At 37.0% G+C, this 22,636-nt stretch overlaps 1 protein-coding gene and 1 pseudogene across 1 annotated transcript in view; one reads left to right on the forward strand and one right to left on the reverse strand.

Moving 5' to 3' along the window:
- The window catches only part of LOC120266437 (formamidase-like), a 27,752-nt gene extending 11,617 nt beyond the window's left edge, over positions 1–16,135 (forward strand). Inside the window, 1 exon segment of the mRNA XM_039274064.1 lies at positions 15,922–16,135. Coding sequence (XP_039129998.1) covers positions 15,922–16,056 — 135 coding nt within the window. The 3' untranslated portion in view covers positions 16,057–16,135.
- A 1,234-nt stretch (positions 16,136–17,369) lies between these two features.
- LOC120266311 lies at positions 17,370–21,224 on the reverse strand (annotated as a pseudogene).
- Between the last annotated feature and the right edge of the window lie 1,412 nt (positions 21,225–22,636).

The following is a 22,636-nucleotide window of genomic DNA, read 5'->3' on the forward strand; positions in this document are numbered from 1 at the left end:
GCAACTTATGAATATAATTATAAGTGGTCAATTTATATAATTATAAATTTTGTGTCCAATTAATTAATTAATAATAAAATTATTAATTAAATTAATTTGTAATAAATTTATCAAAACTAAAATAGCTAAAAATATATCAAAACAATGCATTGATAGAGCATTTGTATGAGCTAATATATTAATTCAGAAGTGTTCTTAAAATTGATAAAACAATGCCTTTTTCCCATATTATGTTGTATTATTTTTGCATTATTTGTTGTATGTTTGTTGGATGAGATTTAATGTAAAAATATTTAATCAAGCAATTTTTGTTGTTGTTAAAGTTGTAATCAACGTATGTTTAAATATTAAATATTTTCTTTTGTTATATGAAAATAATTTTCATTATTTATTAGTTAATAAAAATTCATAATTAAATTTTTACATAAATTAAATTATAAATTAATAATATTCTAATCCATTTAAATAATTTAAATTATATTTATCAAGAAATATTACATTGTAATAAATATTTAATTAGTCATCATGGAAAATAATTAATTTCAAGTATTTTGGTGATTAGATGATCTTGAAATAGAGTGAGTAAGGGATCACAAGCAGGAAGAGCATCATGCTTGTTGGCATCAACATCAACTATGCTCTTCTCCATGGTCGGGTCCCCTATGTTGACACAGGCAAAACTCAAAGCCAATCATCGCTTTTATTTGGGAGAATACTCGATAAGTGCTTGTGTGTTAAGAATGTGAAGTGTTCTTCTTTTTACAACGAGCATTACTTTTATCAGGTTTAAGCCCTAATACATGTGTATTTGTGTTCTTTCGCAGGTAGGGTATGTAAGCTATGTTTTAAGAAAAGATGTTTCAAAAGTAGATCGCGACGCACTATTTCGATAAATCTGAAGCGAACAAACGCCAAGCACATCAAGTCGACCTGAAGATACATGAATATGTGCCAACCTCCATGTATTCAAGCTATAATGATTTTGGGGGCACAAGGGCGCCACATTTGCGTATCCCGACTCTCGCATCGATAGCAAGATCTTCACCAATGAACCCATTTATTGAAAAAGTGACGCGATTCACGCACTAAACGCGCAGCCTCGCTTATGTTGCCTCGATGAAAAGTGGATTCGGAAGTATTTTTGGCGGAGTACTATAGCAAGTTACTGTAGTAAAAATCAATGTAGCATTTTATCGTTTTCACACCGGCCGAAAAATCGGAATTCCGTAGAATTCACATCGGCAGTGGTGGATGGTCAGATTCCAGCTTTTTAAAAGCCGCGATTCAAAATTCTCCGATTTCTCTATCTTTTTCCCTATATTTTCTTCCATCTTTCCCCATCTTTGGAGGCGCAGTGGCCGTGGTTTGGAGAGGCTTTGGCAAGGCTTTTGAGGGGCTCGACGGCCTTCGACACCGCTGCTTCCTTCGGAAGAGAGCTGATTCGGGAGCTCTCGGCTGACCGATCCCGGGCGAGGTGTGCCCTAGGTTTCGACGAGGGACCCGATGAAGAAGATGTGGCCGATCCACAAGACCTTCGGCTACTGTAACACAAGGGGGTTTTCATTCATGGATTACATCTCTATACTTTTGATTTCATTATCTATCAGTATTTTCGTCTCCACGAGAGCTAAACCTCTAAGTGGTACTCTGGGTATCTTCGAACCCTAGTGATGTATTCATTTCTTCAACTTTTATTATGCTTTCAATTAATCGATGTTTATCGTGAGTTCCAATTTTTCAATGCCCGATCAGTGGTGAATACTCCCCCAGAGCGATACTAGTGGTCGAGAGTTCTTGTTGGTAACCTTGTGAGTGTGTGGCACAAAGACTGAGTGTTAGACAAAACTAGGGTCGGGAGAGGGGTTGAGAGGGTGAGTCGAGAGGCACAGAGTCCCTTCCTCCGATGTGTGTTAGATTCTACCCCGCCTCGAGTTCTTTGCGCCCACAATAGAGTGACTGGTCTAAAGGACGACCTTCCTACCGGGAGCTTAGTTGTGGCTACACATCGGAGTAAGCTAAGGGTATCTTAGTATCTAGGGCTTAATTGCTGGTTAGTACATTCCACTCGGACCAAAGGGTTAGGTCTACAATTAGGAAGAGATTTATCACTTGGAATCTCCTAGAACTTATTGCTAATTCTATGCGAAAAGTGAGGTTGAGGAGGTTATTCAACTTCTCCTCCGGGACATGTATAGAGTTAGGCATAGGCTGACCTTAGATTTGGGACTATGTAATTAAGGATTTCCACGACTCACTTTGCATTGATTAGGAAGCATAATAGAGGGTTCTTGCACTTGAAAATGATTGTCCTAGGGCGGAGCAATATCCGGTACCCCCATTTATCGCTGATTGCCTTTCCCATCTTTTTACTTGCGCCTCCTTTATCTTTTCTTTCTATTTTTTATTTGCATTGAGTTTGTTTCCACATCACTTTCAACATATTTTCATTTTAGTTAAATATCAATCTTGGTGGTTCTAAGCACTATTCCCTCGAGGATTCGACTACCCTCTCACCGGGTATTATTACTCGACACCGTGCACTTGCGGTTTTACACGCATATTCAGTATCGTCAATACAACATTATGCATCTATAGCTATGGAAGAAATTGTAGCAAAAGGTACAAAATCCTGTAGCCAAACACCTTAGCTTCAAAGATGAATCTCGTAGCAAGAAATGCCATAGCTAAAAGTTAGCCACATATTTTATGACTTCTGTAGCTAAGTGTAATATATTTTGCTACAACTTTTATTTTTCCAAGTCTACAAGAATAAAATATTTTGCCATGAAAATTTAACTTGGTAGCAAATAATTATTTGTTTTAGCTACATTATATTTATATATATAGCAAAATAGATATTAGTTACAACAGAGAAACTTTGTGTCAAAAATTTTAATTTACTTGCCACAGTGAAATTTTTGTCACAAATATTTTATGATTTAGTTATAAATGTAATACGTCCGTAACTAAATTAAACATTCATTTGCTATAGTTACTAAAACGTAGCTAAAAAGATAGCATCTTTGCTTCGAAACAACTCGCTATAGCTACACACTAAAAATATTTTGCATGAAATAGGAGGCTTGTAACAAATTCTACATGAAACAAGGGTATCAGTGATGTAAATTTCGCCACCGAAAGATCAAATTCGCGGTGATGACTTTCACGGACGGTAATTTCCGTTGGACATTTCCGTTGGTAATAATAAAGTGGCTAAAAGTGTTTATCACCCACCGAAGTCCGTCACTGATTCTTAACAACACCAACGGAATTCCGTCACAGAAAGTGTTTATCAAATATAGATAGCTACAAATGACTTTGTCTATAGCTATTGTAATGTTTTAGCTACAAAAATATATTTTTAGTGCTATGAATTTGTAGTCAGAGATATAGATTGTTAGAAAAGCGTGTCAAATACCGTATTTAGTATTTGTAATTTACTCAATCTCCTTCTTTGGTCCTTCTGTTATAATATGTTCTTAGAAGATCCCTCTATTATTCAGATGGGATTAATTTTAATCCCTCACCCCTAATATCCGATCCCATTTTTATGTCCATCATCGCTAACATGGCAATTTTATCATAAAAATTATTAGGGTTATTAGGGTTACTTGTGATATTACTTCTTTACCCACATTACTCACACACACATTGTAATATATAAAACAATGCTTATCATCAATATACAATTAACCTTTCTTCCTGCGATACTCTACTTTGTCTCATGCTCTTCAAGTTCAAGATTCACCTCTTGAGTTCGAGGAACCTGCTTTGACATCTTGCTCAACTATGAAGCACAACCACGCCATCCCGACTCCTCCCCTGCTGCTTCTCGCCATGCTCTTCACTATTTCTACCAGGGCCATCACACCCTAAACCTTTCCGCTCCGGATTTCAACATCGGCCTTCTCATATTCCCTCGACCCTCGGCCCATGGGTCTTCACCGCCAAGTGCGATCTCATCATTTCGCTCACCAGTACAGGGGGGACTCTTCCACCTACTACCTCATCTTGGTCCACATTGGCACGAAGGTCGATGGGTGCTAGATCTGCTCGCCTGGAGCTTATCATCGACCGCCACGCATTCGATCGCATCATGGAGATCGCTGGGTTTCAAGAGGTACAACTCCTGCTGGATCTCATCGCAAGGCCCAACGAAAAACAATTCAAGAGACTTTGTTGGCTTAGGGCCGGTAACTCGTAGAAAGACATTCAAAAATCCTCAAGATACGCCGTGAGAGCCGATGATTGTTTGAGCTTGAAGAGGGCCGCTTCATGATTAAAAAGATGATGGACCAAATTGATCTCGATCTTGCGATCAAAATCGCTCCAATTAGTGAGTTGATCCGTAGCACGAAGCCATTGAAACCACTGAAGCACTGGTCCTGCTAGGTAAAACACTGCGATGGCGAGATGTTGGTCTTCCGGAATTTGATGGAATGTGAAAAAATGGTTAATATGGTATAACCACCCCGTAACGCTCTCGCCGAGAAGATCGGGACCCCCGATCGCTCGGCAATCTAGTTGTCTGTATGGATGACTGACGATCGTGTTGATGCGAGTATGAGAGGTGATAAATGATGAAGGGAAGTACCGAATTAGGGATCTGTAGCGTAAGGAGGGTGGTCCGTGAATGGGATGGTGTTGTGGGCCTATTGATCTCGCTATAATTTGAGCATCATCTCCGCCATTAGGGCCTCGCTGAGCGGCAAGCTGAGCTTCGAAGGATATCGACGGACTCATCATGACTCTTCTTCATAATCTCAAATGATTCTGAATGTTACTGGACTGTTGTGTAGAGCGACTCTCGCCGGGGAAAAACAGAGTCGAATCGAGCGAGCCGCCGACCATCATGGAGATCCGCTTCTTCCATGGCCCCGGTTTTTGGTCTTCATGCCGCCTCGCCATTCTCTCAATGAAAGCACCAAATTGTAGCAGTACTTTTAAGTCTAGTAATGGAGGCTGAGAATCTTAGAAGAGAATGGAAGAACAGGAAAGAGAGAAAGAGGCTGAGAAGGAGAGAAGATAAGAGAATTAGAGAAATTATGGCCAAAAGATGCCATTCTCCCTCATTACCCATTTTAGTTATATAGGAATTCCTGCACTCAATTACAATTTGTAACAACCCTTGCCATCCGGCATTCTCTCGAGCACCTTCTGTGCCAGGACACCCAAACCTTGTAACAACCCTCCTTGTAATAACTAAAATACTAGAAATTACATTCATTCACCCATTGACTATTCTTGATTAATAGTAACTGCTCCTAATATAAAATCATCAAATTTGGCTGCATGCTTCCCTTGATTTTTGTCTTGAACTTCTCCTTGTGTGAGTAGCGACCCTGGCACATCATCTTTGCTTGCTTTCCTTGCAACACATCTCACAACCTTCGCTATTTCCCCACTCTTATAAATCCCATCCGCCGCCGCCACCGGCCTCAACGCCACCTTCACATCTTCCGTCAGCATCATAGCATTCATTCTCTGCTCCGCATACAAGGGCCACGCTATCATGGGCACGCCATGCATCACACTCTCCAGCGTTGAGTTCCACTCCACAGTAGGACAAGAACCCACCCGTCGCTCCGTGCCCCTAACACCCACACCTCACGGGGCCCACGACGGCACCAATAAACCCACATTCTTAGTCCTCTCCACGAACCCTTCTGGCAAAAACACAACCGGGTCGTCGATGTTCATTGAATCGAAGTATTTGGCGTCGATGGATTCAATGTCGGACGGGTCCGGACCACCCACAAGAATCTCTGCCCGCTCATCTGTAACCCGCAGGCCAACTCTTTCATCTGGCGCATGTCAGCATGCCAACGTTGCCGAATGACATGTACATCATGGACTCTTTTGGTTGTTTGTCGAGCCAAGATAAGCAGCTGACCAGTTTGATGTCGGGTGAGCCGGACTGGATTAGCGGACCGACTAAATAGACAGGTGGGCACGTGTTGTCTTCTTTGTTAATGATCTTGGCCGTTTCTTGCTTGATGTCTTTGAAGGTATTGACGAGTATTCCGTCAGCATCTCAGAAACGCCTTCCCTGGTGGACAATCTGTTGACAGGCTTTACTCAGAACCTCATGCTAAGAAGACATTGACCAGACATTGGAAGGTGGCTACGTTGTACGTTGCATGGTGCCTGAGCTGCAGATTGGATGGGAGGAATTAAGAATTCACGTTGAATGTTTACTTTTCAAAGTAGCTTTATGCTTTTTGTGTTTTGTCTTATCTTTGCTTTAAGTTTAATTGTTGTGTCAGTAGTTTAAGTCAACTGTTTCCTCTATATATATATTGTATCTCTGTTTGCTTTGAAGTCAAGTCTTAATATATCAATTAAGCTTCAGTATTCCTCTAAGGCTTCCAACAAGTTGAGTGTCTAGAGGCTTGTGAGTGCTGTGCATTATCTTTATCTTTGATCCTTAACACAATCCACTCTGTAAGCGTCGTTGGACCTGCCTTGCATGGGAGGAAGCAGTTCAGAATCGGGCAGAGGCATGCACCCTGGCAACTGCAGCGGCTCCGGTAGGTCCCGGTACTGCACGTCGTTGAAGCGTCCAACTCTGGCAAATGGAGAAACAGGGAAAGGGTAAACAAGTTGGAAGGAAAGAACAAGAAGGAAGGTATGCCGAGTTGTTTGGAAACAGTAAACGCATCAGTGGTGAAGAGGTCAGCAATGAAGGCTACTAGATGAGCGCTTTGCTGCAGGGTTTGGAGGAGAGAGTGGAGGGCAGGAAGGGAGCGGATGGTGGCGAGGGGAGAGACGACTCGATTGTCCCTGTCGGAAGAGATTTCGGCGAGAGAAACGGGAGGGAGGTCGAGAGAGGTGATGGGATTTGAGGGAGGGCATTGAGGAATGCCTCTGGTGTTAATAGAGGCGGACTCGGCGAAGGTGATGAAAAGTGACTGAGATTGAGTGGCGGCTGACGAGCTGCTTGGCGAACTCGCCGAAAGGGATAAGGTGACCCTATGCCATGTGCTGGCAAGACTGCTACTTGAACAGCTTCGTTATCACCTTCCATTGTTGATGTTTAGAGATCGAGAAGAAGAAGAAGAAGAGGGAGAGTGCAGTGTTGGATCGTGGTCGTGTATATCAACTTGGTTGAGACAGATCGGATAAGAAAGTAGGGCAACAAAGTGTATTAAGATAAGAGGAAGTGACTTAACTGAAGCTGTTATCATTTGAGCAAAATACATGCTTATAAAGACTAAACAGTCATGGGTGAGCTAAGACCCAAGTGGCATAGAGACATAGCTACACAAGCAACATTTAAAGACTACATTGATATGTTTTGAAATGATTGAAGTGATAATTATTTAAAGTTTGGTGATTTACTAAAATACTAACCCCTCATTACTTATAAAATTTTTTAATAAAAACCTAATTATTAATAAACTATTTAATTATTAGTTCATAGCAAGACAGATAATGACACAGCCGATTGAGGTCGGAGACAAACACACAAAACATAAGAACAACATGAATAACGAAGCAATGAGCTTAGTGGATCGTGTTGAGAAAGAGGAAGAGCATGTCATGCATACCTAAAAGTAACGTGCAGGCAACCATAGCAATGGAGACATGCATTTTCGAAGGTTGGCAAGTAAAAATAACATTACTCAAACGAGTGGAATCTATGCATGTACTAGACGGCTCATATAAGAGTCTTCAAGTATATTTCATTTGATATTATATATAAAATATGGGAATTCTTTATCTTTTAATAATTTGTTTTACTAAAATTAAGAATATAGGCAATACCTCATTATTTATTATGCTATAAATAATTTATAAAAATAAAATTAAGGGGAAAAATTATTTTATCAGTGAGTTAAAACATAATATTGTGCAATAATAAGTAAAACTAAATGGAAAGAACTGATGGCACCGGGGAATTAAAAAATCGACTCATTAAAAACGAAAGAAATCAAAACAAGGCACTTTGAAATTAATAGTTCTCTTTGCAAAGAATGAAAACATCAATAAGACTTATTTTTAAATATAAACATTTTGTGTAGAATATTCATGCTTACCATCGTGTTAATTACACCAATGTTATGTTATGATTCATTGGGACTCATTTAAGTATGTATTGTGCAAATAGATTACAAGAGCTAATCCCAATGAAGAGATATTAAAGTGAGGGGCTTGGAAAAATGAGAAAAGAAGATTGTCAAGCCGGGGCCTGCTTGTACTGTACGTGTTAGGAGCTATGGAGTTATCTCTTTGGGATGAATCTATATCTTATTTATCTTTACATTTTTTCTTAATCTTGTTCCTCTTCTGTTGCTGAGAATATAATATTTTGGAGCTCAGATTTATGGTTTGTATGGTGTAAGAATATTACTTTTTTCATTTGGTGGTTTGAACCCATTATTTATTGTTGATTTGACGCTGTTCTGAATGGATGAATTACATCATCTGATGCATTAGTTTCAGTAAATTTCCCATCTGTGAGTTGCTTTATCAAATTGTCTTGAAAAACCAGTTCAGTACATGCTATTAGGGTGTATAATTAAAAATTCATAACAAACTAAAAATATTGTAACAAGTCCGATAATTAATTTAATAATAAAATAAGTAAGATAAACTAATCAATATAATAATTACAATCATTAAACAAACACACATGATAGATTTTTATTAAGAAAAATAGCATATATAAGGGATAATCTCATCAGAAGTGTCTATATTTTTTAAATATATAAAAATTTTAAATATATATATATATATAATCCATAACTTCAAAACCAACACAAAAATTTTGTAATATAAAAATTTTTACCGCAATATTAAATTTAATTTATCCTAAATATTTTAAAAATTAAAAATATTTACCAACACATTGAAACTCGAAAACACACTCATTCAATCAAATCATAACATAATAAAGAACATGGAGTACATAGATAGACTCTTAAAAAAGAAAGAACTGTTATAAACAAATATTTTAATGGATGCCTCATCAGAAGAATTTCACCCGAGAGTGTACCGGCATTACTATAGTAACTTCCTAGACATCACCGTAGCTACCGCAACATCAGAGGTACCCCCCATGTGGTACTCGAAAGCACCACGGCATCAAGCATTATTCCACCAACTGGTAGAGTTTTGGACCGCCTGATCGAATCGATCCCTACCGCTCATTCAACTCTCAGAACCCCTATAAATACCCCTCATTTCTGTATATTTTGTGATATAGAAAAGAGAAGAGAAAGAAAAGAAAGAAATAAAAGAAGAAAGAAGAAGTAGCTAATTCTTCGTGGTTTTCTAGTGTTTGTAAAATACTCGCTCTCTATTCTTATTACTATCTTTACATTTATAACATATATATTCTTAATACGTTATCGCACTTTAATTTGCTCATATGATTTTTAATTTTCTTTCACTCATCTAATATATATAGTTATATATGTGGAATCCATTTCTAACACTCGAATGCAGGAAGGATCGATAGTGTAATATAATACTAGCAAACCATAAGCATTTTATTCAACAACAATACATAAGATTTTCTTAGAAGCATACATAAAAACATACAAGATTAAAGCTCACCAAGGCTACATATTGCCAGATTTTTAAAATAAACAAGAAAACAATAATATTATTATTACAATGAGGTTTTCCATCAAATCCAAATTAGCAAGCATCATCTTCTTTCCAAGGGCGACCCTCCGATCCCCGCGATCGCCGACAAAATCGTAAAAACCCGGCCGCCCCTTTTTCTCCGTCCGCCTCTTCTCTACTCCGCACGGCCCTTCAACCTCGGCCGGCTTTTTCTCCTGTCTACAACTCGACCGACTTTTTCTCCGCTCGGCCCCCTATTTTCTCTCTCCACTATTTTTTACTTCTTCTTCCCTTTTAACTTATAATCACTTTCAAACAAATTTTACTCCCAATGCCGCAATAATCGCAGCTGCATGTAACAATGCACTCCGTATACATGAATAGTAGCCATATATATGAATAGTAGTTATACTGAACAAGACCGTATATATGAAACAAAGATAGATGCTTTTATATTTTATTCTATACTCTCTATTCTAATTACATGCTATATTATTATTTTGAAGAGAAAATGGCAAATATTGCAAAAAGAGAATTTGAGGCCCTTCAAATCTCGTGGAGCAATTATATATCCCTGAGCCCTCGATATCAAGCTCCATCCGAAAGCAAGAAACCCGAGTAAAACTATCGAGGCTAATAACAATGAGCCTAGTGATAATAAGGCTAAGGCCTTAATATTTATAAGGCATCACATCACGATGGCCTCAAGAATGAATACTCGACTATCGAGGATCCACAGAATTGTGGTTATCCCCAAAGAGAGATTCAACATCTCGAATCGGGCTCTACTCGCCCAAAAGCACGCAATGATTGGTCAAGCCCTCGTGTTTCAAGATTTTAAAAGCTGCAAGAATATAATTCCGAAAGTCATTTAAAAATTAGTTTCAAGATTGCCTCCGGAGAAACAAATGATGTAAGGAAACGATGCTCGAGAAAAATATTTACAACATTTCACGCAAGAAATGTTATATTACAACAACAATATAGAGAAAAGAATTTTTACAAAAATTCTCGAATTAATTTCTTGTCTCCTCGCGACGGAACAAAACAATGAATCATCGATCTGACACATCATCAATCCTCACCATCCGGATCACGACCACCGCCGTAAATTAATTTTGGGCAAAGAAGATGGCGTGGTCGCGCTGCTAGTTTTTAAAAACCGCGCTGACGTAGGAAATTACGGTGGTCGAGGACTCACTGGTCGTGCGGGGTCAAATAATATCGACCACGCGACAACGTAATCGATGTACATCAATGTAAGCAAACAAAGCCACAAGACGGGGTTAGAGACAAAGAAAGATACATGCTATCGTCTAGGGCTCGGAAGGTCATCGTCCGAATTTGTAGGACCCTCAAAATATTTTGTCCATCTTTTACCAAGAATCACTTTAAAAACAAGAAAGGTAAAGATATCGAGACAAATTCTGGCTGACAACCCCATAGTTGATCCAATCGAGGATAATTCCATAAATAATTTAAATGTAACCTGAAAAATACATATTTAGATACGCTCGATTTCTATGTATCAGTTTGTAATACGCCTTTTATGTTTTATTAAATTATGTTTATCTTTTTGTTTTGTTAGAATACTAGCCGATGATGAACGCATTATCGATCATGGACAACGCATACTATTTTTCGACAAGAAAAAAATATATTTTATATCCTTATCAACGAGAAAGGCATATATAGTCACAATAGCGTGGTCATCGACCGGGTCAAGGTTCTCGGAGAAGCGCATTGATGTCGCTAAAATCGAACATCCTGCATATGAAAAATGCCTCTATTCCCCAAGTCTAGGAGGAAACCTTTTAAGCTTTTGAAAGATATACGCCCTCAATGGATATCATTTAGAGATCGTTGATAAGGAAGGAAAAGAATATCTTTTATATTACACAAGTCATTTCTTCACGCCAAAAACGCAGACTTGAAAGCTTTCCTCAGATATCCTCGTGATTATATTTTTACACGACAAAGTGACTGGATCACATACTGTGATTAACCCCTGAAGGTTAATGACCCGTAGATATTTAAAAATACGGCATGAAAAGACTTGGACATCCGGTGCTATTATGTCACACCGGATTATTACTAGTTCTCATGGACACCCAATCGAAGGATTATAAAATCCTAACACATAACGAATACGCATGTTCAAAGACGTCTCAACGGAAAGCTAATAACCGCACCTTCTATAACAAAAAGGCGATCGTTAATCTCCTAAATTTTTAGAAAGAATACATAGGAGACATTTATGGACCAATACATCCAGCCATGTGGACCATTTAGATATTTTTATGGTTTTAATCGATGATCGACTAGATGGTCCCATGTTTCACCGCTCATGCTACGAATGTAGCATTTGCAAGGTTATCTGGCACAAATTATCGTGCTTAAAGCACAATTTTCGTGATTATCCCATAAAGATAATTCGCCTTGATAATGCCGGGCGAATTTTCATCAAAAATCATTTTTATGATTATCAGATGGCAAATTGAATACATGTTGAGCATCCAAGTAGTCATGCGACATACCCAATGGGTCAAGTGGAGTCATTAATTAAAAAGACTCTGATTATCGCCTCATCCAATGTTATTAAGGACTTAAACCGCCTACAAGTGCGTGGGTCACGCTATTTTCGCATGCCGCAGCTTTTAATACTGATCCCACCCTAACGCATGTAATTCTATATTCACCACACCAACTTGTTATGGGTAAAGAGCCCCGATATTTCATATATAAGAATATTTGTTGTGCAAGATATGTGCCAATACCACCACCAAATCGATACAAAAATGGGTCCACAACGCAGACTTGGTATATATGTCTGGTTATGATTCCCTTCAATTATAATGATATTTAGAACCATTACATGGGATGTATTTATCGCAAGATTTGCAGATTGTCATTTTGACTTTAACTGCCTTCCCCGCATTAGGGGAGAAATGATTACTCAAAACGAGCCAAAAAGAAATCGATCGAATGCATCACGATTACATACATATGATCCTCGCATCTAACGAATGTGAACTCGAAGTTCAAAGGATCATTAAATTGCAAAATATCGCAAAATGAAATACCTCGATGCATTCACCGATACTAAAATGGTAACTAAATCATATATACCACCGCGAACGCTCCCTCGCAAGAATCGAGATTCCTAAGAATCCATCGAAAGAAAATCAAGTAGAAAATAAACCACGACAAAAACGCGGAAGACCAATTGATGCTAAAGATTCAAACTCCTAGAAAAAGGAAGCAGAAAAATAAAGAAAAGGATCTCCCATGTAAAGAGGGAGAGGAAATTTTAAAACCCTCGTAACAAGTTAACGAAGAATCAACGGGGATGATATTTCGAAAAAACGTTGAAAATTCAATTTGCACATGTAGATGACGGTCAAAGATCAATCGGCATGAGACCGAAATAAATGATATATTCATCTACAAATGTGGCTACAGATATAGAAATAACACCGATAACGATCCGTGAGCCACGATCCATCAAGAATGTCGATAAAGAAACGATCGGCCAAAATGGAAAGAAGCTATCCAGCCGAGCTAAATTCCCTATCAAAAACGTGAGGTGTTCTGAGGTCGAGTAGCGCAACACTGTATGGGATAAAAACCAATGGTTATAAACTGGGTGTTTCAGGAGAAAAAGAAACGAAAATAATCAAATTATGAGATACAAAGCAAGACCCAGTCGCTCAAGGTTTTTTCTCAAACGCATGGTATTGACATGATAGAGACATACTCTCCTCAGAATGACTGGAATTACTTTTTCGATTTTTTTAATCGCTACTGGCAAAAGTAGTAATAAATTAGATACGCAAATGATGGATGTCGTCACAAAGATATCCGTACGGATTACTTGAAAAAATGATATATATATGAAAAATCCCTCAAGGATATAGAAAAACAAACATTACAAATAATCATCATTTATACTCTATTAAATTACAGTAGATCTCTTTATGGGTTAAAACAATTCAGACGGATGTAGGTATAACCGCTCTCAAATAATATCTTATAAAAGAAGGATACCAAAATAATAATATACGTCCCATGTGTGTTTATTAAAAGTTATACTAACGGTTTTGTCAGTGATAGCAGATATGTGGATGATTTAAATCTTGTAGGCACTCCTTCTCGAAATTGCAAATCGCAAAGATCATATCTCGAAAAAGAATTTGAAAACGAAAGATTCTGGGAAAGACCAAATTCCCGCCTAGGTATACAAATCGAGCACTTATACTCGGGAATATTTGTGCATCAATCAACCCTATACGTAAAAAGGTCGTCAAGAGATTCAATATGGAGAAGGCTTTATCCACTCGAGTCACGCCCAACGGTCGTCCGAACTCTCGATGTTCGTGAAAGATCCATTTCGCCCACCGAAGAAGGAGAGATCATTCTGGTCCAGAAACTCCATATTTAAGTGCAATCGATGCATTAACGTATCTCGTAAATAATACTGCATCGGATATAGCTTTTAGCAAGAAATCTTCTAGCGAGATACGCTCTACAATCGACGCCAAAGACACCGGAAAGGAGTAAAAAGATGTGCTCACGTTATTTACTGATGAACCACTGATCTCAGGTTTATTCTATCGACAAGAATCTTCATCCAACCTCACGTGTTTTTGTCTGATGTGCGGTATCTCGTCTCGATCCTCACAAAGGGCGTATCTCAGATCGGATACATGTTTTTCTTACAATGGTACATCTATCTCATGTGCGTCCACAAAAACAAACTCTTACGCCTACTTTATCAAATCATGTCGAAATTCTAGCTCTTCATGAAGCAAAGTCGTGAACGCTAAATGGTTACGATCTATCGATCGAGCATATATACAATATCCCGCAAAATTACCATCAAGAATAAACAAACGCTACAAGAATTTTATGAAGACAACAACGCTTTAGTATTTCTCAAATACAAGGATGTTATATTAAAAGGGCGATGTAATCCAAAACATATATCACCAAAAATTTTTCTACACCTCACGATCTCCGTAGAAGGCGTATAAGTTCAAAAAGATTCAATCCAGGAGTAATCGTGTCGATCTATTCACAAAATCACTTCCTACAGGATTCACCAAAGACTTATATACAAAATCGGGACGAGAAGACTTAAGGATGTAAGACTGACATGAAGTTAAAAGTTATTTATTCTGAGGAGATCGCACTTTTTCCCTTCGCCATGCTTTTGTCCCCAATGGGTTTTTTTCCCGAGGTAAGGTTTTTAACTGAGGCAAGAATTCCCTCAAATGTGCTAAGGATAGTGTACTCTTTTTTTCCTTACTAGTGCTTTTTATCCCACCTGAGTTTTTTTCCTATCAAGGTTTTAACGGTGATATCCTTCTGGTCAGAGAGATCCAGGGTGAGTGTTATAAACAAATATTTTTAATGGACGCCATCGTAGCAATTTCAATCAGAAGCATTTCAAGACTACTATAGCAACTTCTAGATATTACCGTAGTAGTCAGAACATCAGAGAGACACCATGTGGTACCCAGACAGTGCCCACCCTGCATCGCTATTATTCCACCAACTGGTAGATTTAGATCGCTCTGATCGAATCGATCCCCGGCCGCTCATTCAACTCTCAGAACCCCTATAAATACCCCCTCATTTTAGTATACTTTGGAATATATAGAGAAGAGAAAGAAAAGAGAGAATAAAAGAAGTTAAGAAGCTTAATTCTTCGCGCTGGGTTTTTTGTAGAATACTCCTATCTCTATTCTTATTACTATCTTTACATTTATAACATATATATTCTTAACAAATAATTCAACCATTGTACCTGGTAAAAATGGGTTGATAAGCTGCTATGGTGTTTAGTTTAGTTTTAACTGTAGGTGCTAGTATAAATAGAGTTGAACAGTTAAGATTGATTATCAGTTTTCACAAATATTACTGTTTATAAACATAGTAATATTATATATGAAAATAGTATGCACGGTTGGATTTCAATCCAATCAGTGAACATTCTTATACAAAAATCCAATGATGAACAGTAAACATTAGTAAATTTGTATATATATATTTATATGAAAAACTTTATATAAAAAAAAAAATTCTGTGTTACTTTATATACATTTTTTTTTATATGCAGATTTGTAGTTATAAGTTTTACATGATTTGGTTAATGAATAAATAATTTTGTTATTCTTTTTCAATAAAAATTAATTGGTTATTAGTTAGTGTGATCATTTATGTAGGTTAAGTTAGGCAAATAACTGAAATAAGGGAAAACTCCAAAGTCCAAACCTAGAAGAATACATGAGTAAATGGTTAATTAATGTGGAGTGATGATTGCTTTGAGATTTGTGCCATGTGAAGGATGTGCGGCCAAGATGCGGGAGAGTGCCATCAGGGCCACGTGTCGTGAAGAGAACACCGGATGTGTTACGTTGTAGTTATGATGGGGCTTTGCCGATCACGATGAATCCTGGTGGTGGTGCCGAATCATCTTAGCCGTCCAATCACCTTAGCCATTGAAAGGTTTAGCCCATTCATAAACATGTTTATGGGCTTAATAATAATTTAATATGCACTATTTTTCTTATGTCAATTTAACTATGTATTTGTGAATTTTTATAATTTTTGCCAATTTAACCATATATTTCTAATTTATTGTTTACTTTCTTATTGCTATTATTAAACAGGCATCATGGGCTAAAGTAACATTAGATGTGAACTGGATCATAGGAAAAAAATATTATAAAATATTTATTTTCAAAAAATTGTTGAATGAAAAGTATATATATACTTCATATTTTCCAATAAAATTTAACACATTTATTAATGATAACACATTTATTAATGATAATTATGTTTTTGTCCATCCCACAAGATATGACCGACATTAGGGGTGTTCACTATGGCATATAATGCAGTATTAGAAATAGTACGTATCATCTAGGGATGTTCACAAAAACTCGAGCGCATCTACTTGGTCAGGGTTGGATCACTATCTAACGATCTCCGTGTCCTCTAGATTCTTTTTTTAAATCTCAACCCCATATGTCCGCTTTCAATCATTAATCTCTTATTTTTTTCATCATTTATAGATATTGTAGACATTCACTTGGATCACTATCTAACGATCTCTATATCTTCTTTAAATCCCAACCCATGAAAAGTAAGAGAGAAAATGAAAAAGATAAATGAAGCTAGAATTTAAAAAGAGCATCAAGACGTTCAAAAATGATGAAAAGTAAAAGAAAAATTGAAAAAGACAATTAGAGTTAAATTTTAAAGAGAGCACAAAAAAAAAGGGGGTTCGGAGGGTGGGGAGGAAGAAAAAGGGGGATGTGGGAGCCGTTGAACGTCCCAAATGACACGTCCTCGTATGTATGTATGTATATATATCTAATCTGAATGAACTATAACCATATTAAAGTAAGTACATAAATCAATATTAACCACAGGTAGTGATTAAGACGTTGGAGGGTTTTTTTTTAAAAAAAAAAGGGAAACACTAAAACCGTTCAAATGACCAGTGGCATGAGTTAAATTGGAGCCACTCAGTCAAGATCAGGCTTGCAAGTTGTAAAGTGAAGAATAATTGACTATGCCTTTTTAAGTTGTTAGCAAGATCAGTAAAAAGTAAAAACACAAAGAAAAAGCTCATCATGAATACACAGCATGAAGCTTTACCACTAGAGAATTTCAAAGGCTGACACTAATCTTTTCCTTCTTTATGTTTGCTTACACATTCAAAACTAACCATTCATTCTTCATCCATAAAGAACCAACAACAACAACAACAACAATCACAAAAAAACATTAATCACTAACATAAAATTCACATCAACTTCCTGCAAAAAACACACATTCTTCATTGTTTTTCAATTCACTATGAGACTGAATGCCTCACACTCCTTGAAGGTGTCGATTTTCCGGTCTCTGGATTGATCGAGACCGAGACTGGGCTCTCCGATGTATCGGAGCTGCTGCTGTTCTCTCCGCCTTGCGCTTTTTCCTGGCAACAACTTGCTCAGTATCTTCTTCGGCATTATAACACCCTTTGCTTTTTCATTGCCCTTATCATCGACTACGCCGATCTTATGCACATCACTGCTGCTGCCACCACTGCTCCGCTCGCTCCCCGCGCATTTGCCTCCAGTAGTCAACCTCATCGACTGCAATGAGTTAACCGCATCACATTCGTCGTCAGTGTTGGTGTATGAAGCAGATTTTGAGCTGCTCTTGTGAGACCCGGCATTTTTGCGTGGGAGAAGTGATCCTAAAGTTGGTAGATCACCAGTAGCCGATGCTCTCATTTGCTCAAAAAACAGGACTTGGACTACTACTCTCAACGGAAGCCGGTCATTCTGCACGGCATGCATGCAGGCATCGGCCGAAAGCTTTTTGCAGTCCATTAGACTGCATATCTTCTTCTTCTCGCTCTTTGTCAGTTCGGTGTGTTCCTGCAACACCGTGCAAACCTTGCGTTATATAAACAGAAAAACTATCGAAAGAATGCGTAATTTAGTTAGTTTTGAGAAATGTACCTTCAGATATATGTCAATGGCTCGATACAGACCATCGTGCACTGGCCTAGAGGCGACAGAGATCATTTCAGCGAGCTCGATGAATTTCTGAAGAGGTAGATTGGGGTCTTTTGCAATCTCAGCGAGATATCCATCGATCAACAGAGTTACAGCCAGTTTTGCAGTGCCAGCAACAATGCCGGAGCTCTGATTATCTTGAAGTTCTTCTGAATGATCGTCGTTGTTTTCTAGCACCAAGAACTCCTCAACTATACATAAAACCATGTCAACATCATACACAGTGTTCTCCCCGGCCGGAGCGGGAAACAAAAAGATCTGGCATCGAAGCTTCTTCTAACTGGCGTCCAATTCTTTTTGATCAACTCTCTCTTCGTCGCTTTTCTCCGCAATCTAACAAACATGCAGCCTTGAGTAGTTTGAGCAAGAAACTACATGAAACTGAACCTTTTTTCAGGAGGAATCAACCATAGAATTGTCTCAAGCAATGTCTGACTTTTTAGCGACATCGCCTGCTTGATTAACAATGCCTCTGGCAAACCCCCGGAAGTCTTCTATAAGTATAAGCTTTCAGAGCTTCTCCGATCACTTCCCGGTTTGTTCTTCCCTTTGTTTTAATGGCTGTAAGAATCTGTTTGTATGAATCAAGCTCAATCTCACACAAGTCTTCGACCCACCAGTCTTTAGGCACCGATTGCTGCTTTCGAACCCCATTCCAATGCGGATCGACACCATTTTCTGATGGAAGTTTCTTCCTGTTATATGTATATGACCATTCGACCTCAGAACTATCTATCGAGGCTTTCAACGCGATAGAGTCTACACAATTACTTACTATCTTCAGGTCTTCAGACCAAGGTAACAAAGACTTCGTAGTTTGAAGAACTATTATCGAGTCTTTCCAGCTGCGAAACACACTTGAATTCAGAAAGACTTCGATTTTGTAGATGAGATTTCCTTTATCAACAGTTTCATTCATTTCAAGGTACTCTGCCGCGCAACGAGCCATGACTACATTGTAAGCATTTAGAGTGACTATCATGCCATAACAAAATTTAGCACATATCTCGAATGCAGCCGAGCCGCCGGGTATTTCAGAAATGTCAATCTCATCATTATTATCCTCATTTGTCGTCGACATCAACCTCTTCAGGTGACCACTTTTCGACAGAAGAGGAAACTGCAGTATGGAAAAAAATCTACATAAATGAAATACAGAAAACCGACAACATTCTTCGACTACATTACAAGTATCTATGAAGCATTTTTCTTAACCAATTAAATTCTTATGAACTTATTATGTTCTCGAATGCTTATTCTGGTGACTTAAAAAGAAAGAATCATATGCCGTGTTTTTCATGCGAGGTTTTTCGAATAAAGTTTGGCAGTGTACCTTGTGTAGGTAGAACTTCACATCTCCAACTGTCACGACGATGTCGGTCGCTAATTCAGTAGCCACAAACCTGCTCAGAAAAAAATTCTATATTATATAGTATCAACAAATTAAGCATTTCTCATATTAGAACTATACATATACACTTATTAACTATCATATATATATATATATATATATATATATATACATGGATTGCCTTGAACATTTAGAACATATGAATGATATGAACTTTTGGAAGAGATTGAAATTTTTGTTAAAAACCAACCAAAACTTAGTGCACAATCACAGAATTTATGCAAGACATAACTCAAGCATCATCATGAATCAATTTCAGAAAGTTCATTTATCTTTATAACAAGAAAAAGAACAAAATAACAAAGCATGAAGAACATAAAGCTAATAAAGCTCAAAATATTGAACCAAATGATAAATAAAGTTTTTCACCTGATATTGCTCCCTTCTGCCTGAAATGCATCCGGCTTCGATCCGAGTTTCATGTACTTCATTGTGTCAAGAAAACAGAATGCAATCCAGATCGAAAAACTGAAAACTCTCCTCCTCCTCCTCTTAACCCAGATAGTAGTTCATTGACTGCTAAAAATAAACAATTAAAATACAAGGATAAATCTTAGCAAAGATTCAAAGATATGGACTGAAAGAAAAGCTCTGTTGTTTCCCAATCTCTAAGCAAAGAGCGAAGAACTCGGTACCATACAAAGAAAGCAAAGGAGACAGCAGAAACAGACTCTCAGTAACAGTAAACAAATACAGAAAGATCAGAGACAACCACAAGCACTAAACTGACAACCAAATAGTTTAATTATCCACACTATTCCATTAACCTTTGCATAGAGTTCACCAAACTCATTCCTTCACTCTTTCTCAATGTTTACTGTTTAAAAAAAAAAAAATCAGAACTTCACTTGTTCTAAAGCATTAAATCTCATAGCTTATAGGATGATTTACATTCCTTTGATTCACTCAATGCATTACATCACCTACAATGAAAGCTGAGACATAGTCTCGAAGTAAGAGGAAGATGAAGCCTCAAATTGCAGACAAAGAGCATCTTTGTGTACTGAGGATTGGAGTTGTAGGAAAAACATATTTCTACTACTCAAAGAATCTCAACTTGTGAGCAAACAAACACAGAACAAAACATTAACTTTAAAAAAAAAGAAAGAAAGAAAGAAAGAAACACATGTGAGCACTTCTTCATTCATTAACTCCTTGTAATCTTTAACATGAAAACTGAATCAAAACACATGAACATTACAGTCATTACTACAAGCATTTCATTAGGACTTCAAAATCAGAAATGAAGCAAGGAAAAAGAAGAAGAAACTGTTGTAAAAATCCAATCTTTGGATCAAAAAAGAGTTCTTTTTAAGGAGAAAAAGGGGCCCCAACAAAAGCTAAAACCTTTTACCCCTCCATTCCAAGTGTCCAACAAGTAGCAGCAATAGCAGCAGTAGCAGCAGCAGCAGCAGCAGCAACTCATCATGGCCCTCTTCCAATCTCCACACCTTCAATCCTCAAATCCAATAAACCAATTTAAAAACAATAAATAATAATAAAAAAATTTAAAAAAAAAAAATCCTAAATCCAATCACTCACTAAAATCCAAGAAAAATCCCAACTTTTGCTTGCTGTTCCTTTGTCTCAAAAACAGAGATTGCAACAATGAGATGAGTGATGTCTTCATGCATTCTTGTTGCTCTACTCCAGCTCCTCTTCCAGCTAAAGAGGTGATGAAGATGCAAAATTACAAGAACACCCTCCCTTGTCTCAAAAACAACAGAAATGCCAATGAACAGTGAGCTTGACAGTGATTGGCTCACTCCTTTGTCTCCTCCATTGCTAAGCTTGCTTCCATTGTTACCATTTTTTTAATCAAAAATTTTTCAAAGGTCAATGCTTGGATTTTTTAGTATTTTTTTCCCACTAAAAAAATTCAACTTTTTATTGCTTTAAAAACATAAAAACAAGAACAAAGTCCACAAAGATGAATAATATATGGACAAAGTGTGAGTGTGTGAGTGATTGTGTACCTTTGAGAGAAAAGTTTGGACCATGGAGTAGTAGTACTAGTGGTTTCCATTAGAGAGCAATGGAAGCAAATGCATTGCCATCATTCATACATCTTTGTAGCCGTTCTATGACAAACAGTGTCGGATGATTTGTCATGAGCTCATTGGTTGGTAATTTTCCTCCTCTTCTTCTGTCTTCCTTTGTTATCATCTTGTTCTTTTATTTCTTTTTTTTTAAAAAAAATTTTTGTTTATTTTTATTTGTATGATGCTTTTGGATAATGCTTGTCAAAGTTGCTAGATATTTTTATGTACATTTTCTTCACGTGTTATATCAATTTAATCAATTTTATTAATTATATATATGTGTGTGTATGTATGAAAGAAATGACCAACTATAATAAAAAATAATAAAATAATAATACATGAATTTATTAAAAAACTCATAATTTAGAAAAAAAAACAACTACAAAAAAAGCTACTATATTTAAAAGTAAGTAATATAATATTGATTCATTTTGTCAAAATTATTTTATCATAATAAAATTTTAAAAAATATTTAATAGACCGTGATTCAATTGTAAGCCAAATTTTAATTTAATCTATGTCATAATTTGACTTTGCTGTTTAAATGGATATAATCTTGTGATTATGACTCTATTCTAAAATTCTCATAATTTACACACACACATGAACCACATCATGATATTCTTGAATTTGATCAACATCTCATCTCTTTCATTTTAAAATAATTAATAAAATTTTTACCAGAGAGGTGTAAATAATTAATCCCAGAGTATTATAGACTTACACGGTGATATACAAAGATAAATATTAATACATCAAAATCTAATTATTATAACATCTAATTGAACAATATATAGTACTGAATGATTAAATTATATTTGAAATTTTGTTACGTGAATATCACTTGTTGATTTGGGGACCATTTTGGTTAAAAAAAGTATGAAGAACATTGATTGGGTTAGGTTTGTTAAGGTTAATAAACAATGCTGGTTTAATCAAATCAAATCAAATCAAATCAAATTATAAAGATGATTGGACCACATTTATAATATGATGAAGAATGTGTGATTATTGTTGCAATGGTCCAT

This window comes from Dioscorea cayenensis, chromosome 8 (genome assembly GCF_009730915.1).
Source record: "Dioscorea cayenensis subsp. rotundata cultivar TDr96_F1 chromosome 8, TDr96_F1_v2_PseudoChromosome.rev07_lg8_w22 25.fasta, whole genome shotgun sequence".
In the NCBI taxonomy this organism is placed as follows: Eukaryota; Viridiplantae; Streptophyta; class Magnoliopsida; order Dioscoreales; family Dioscoreaceae; genus Dioscorea; species Dioscorea cayenensis.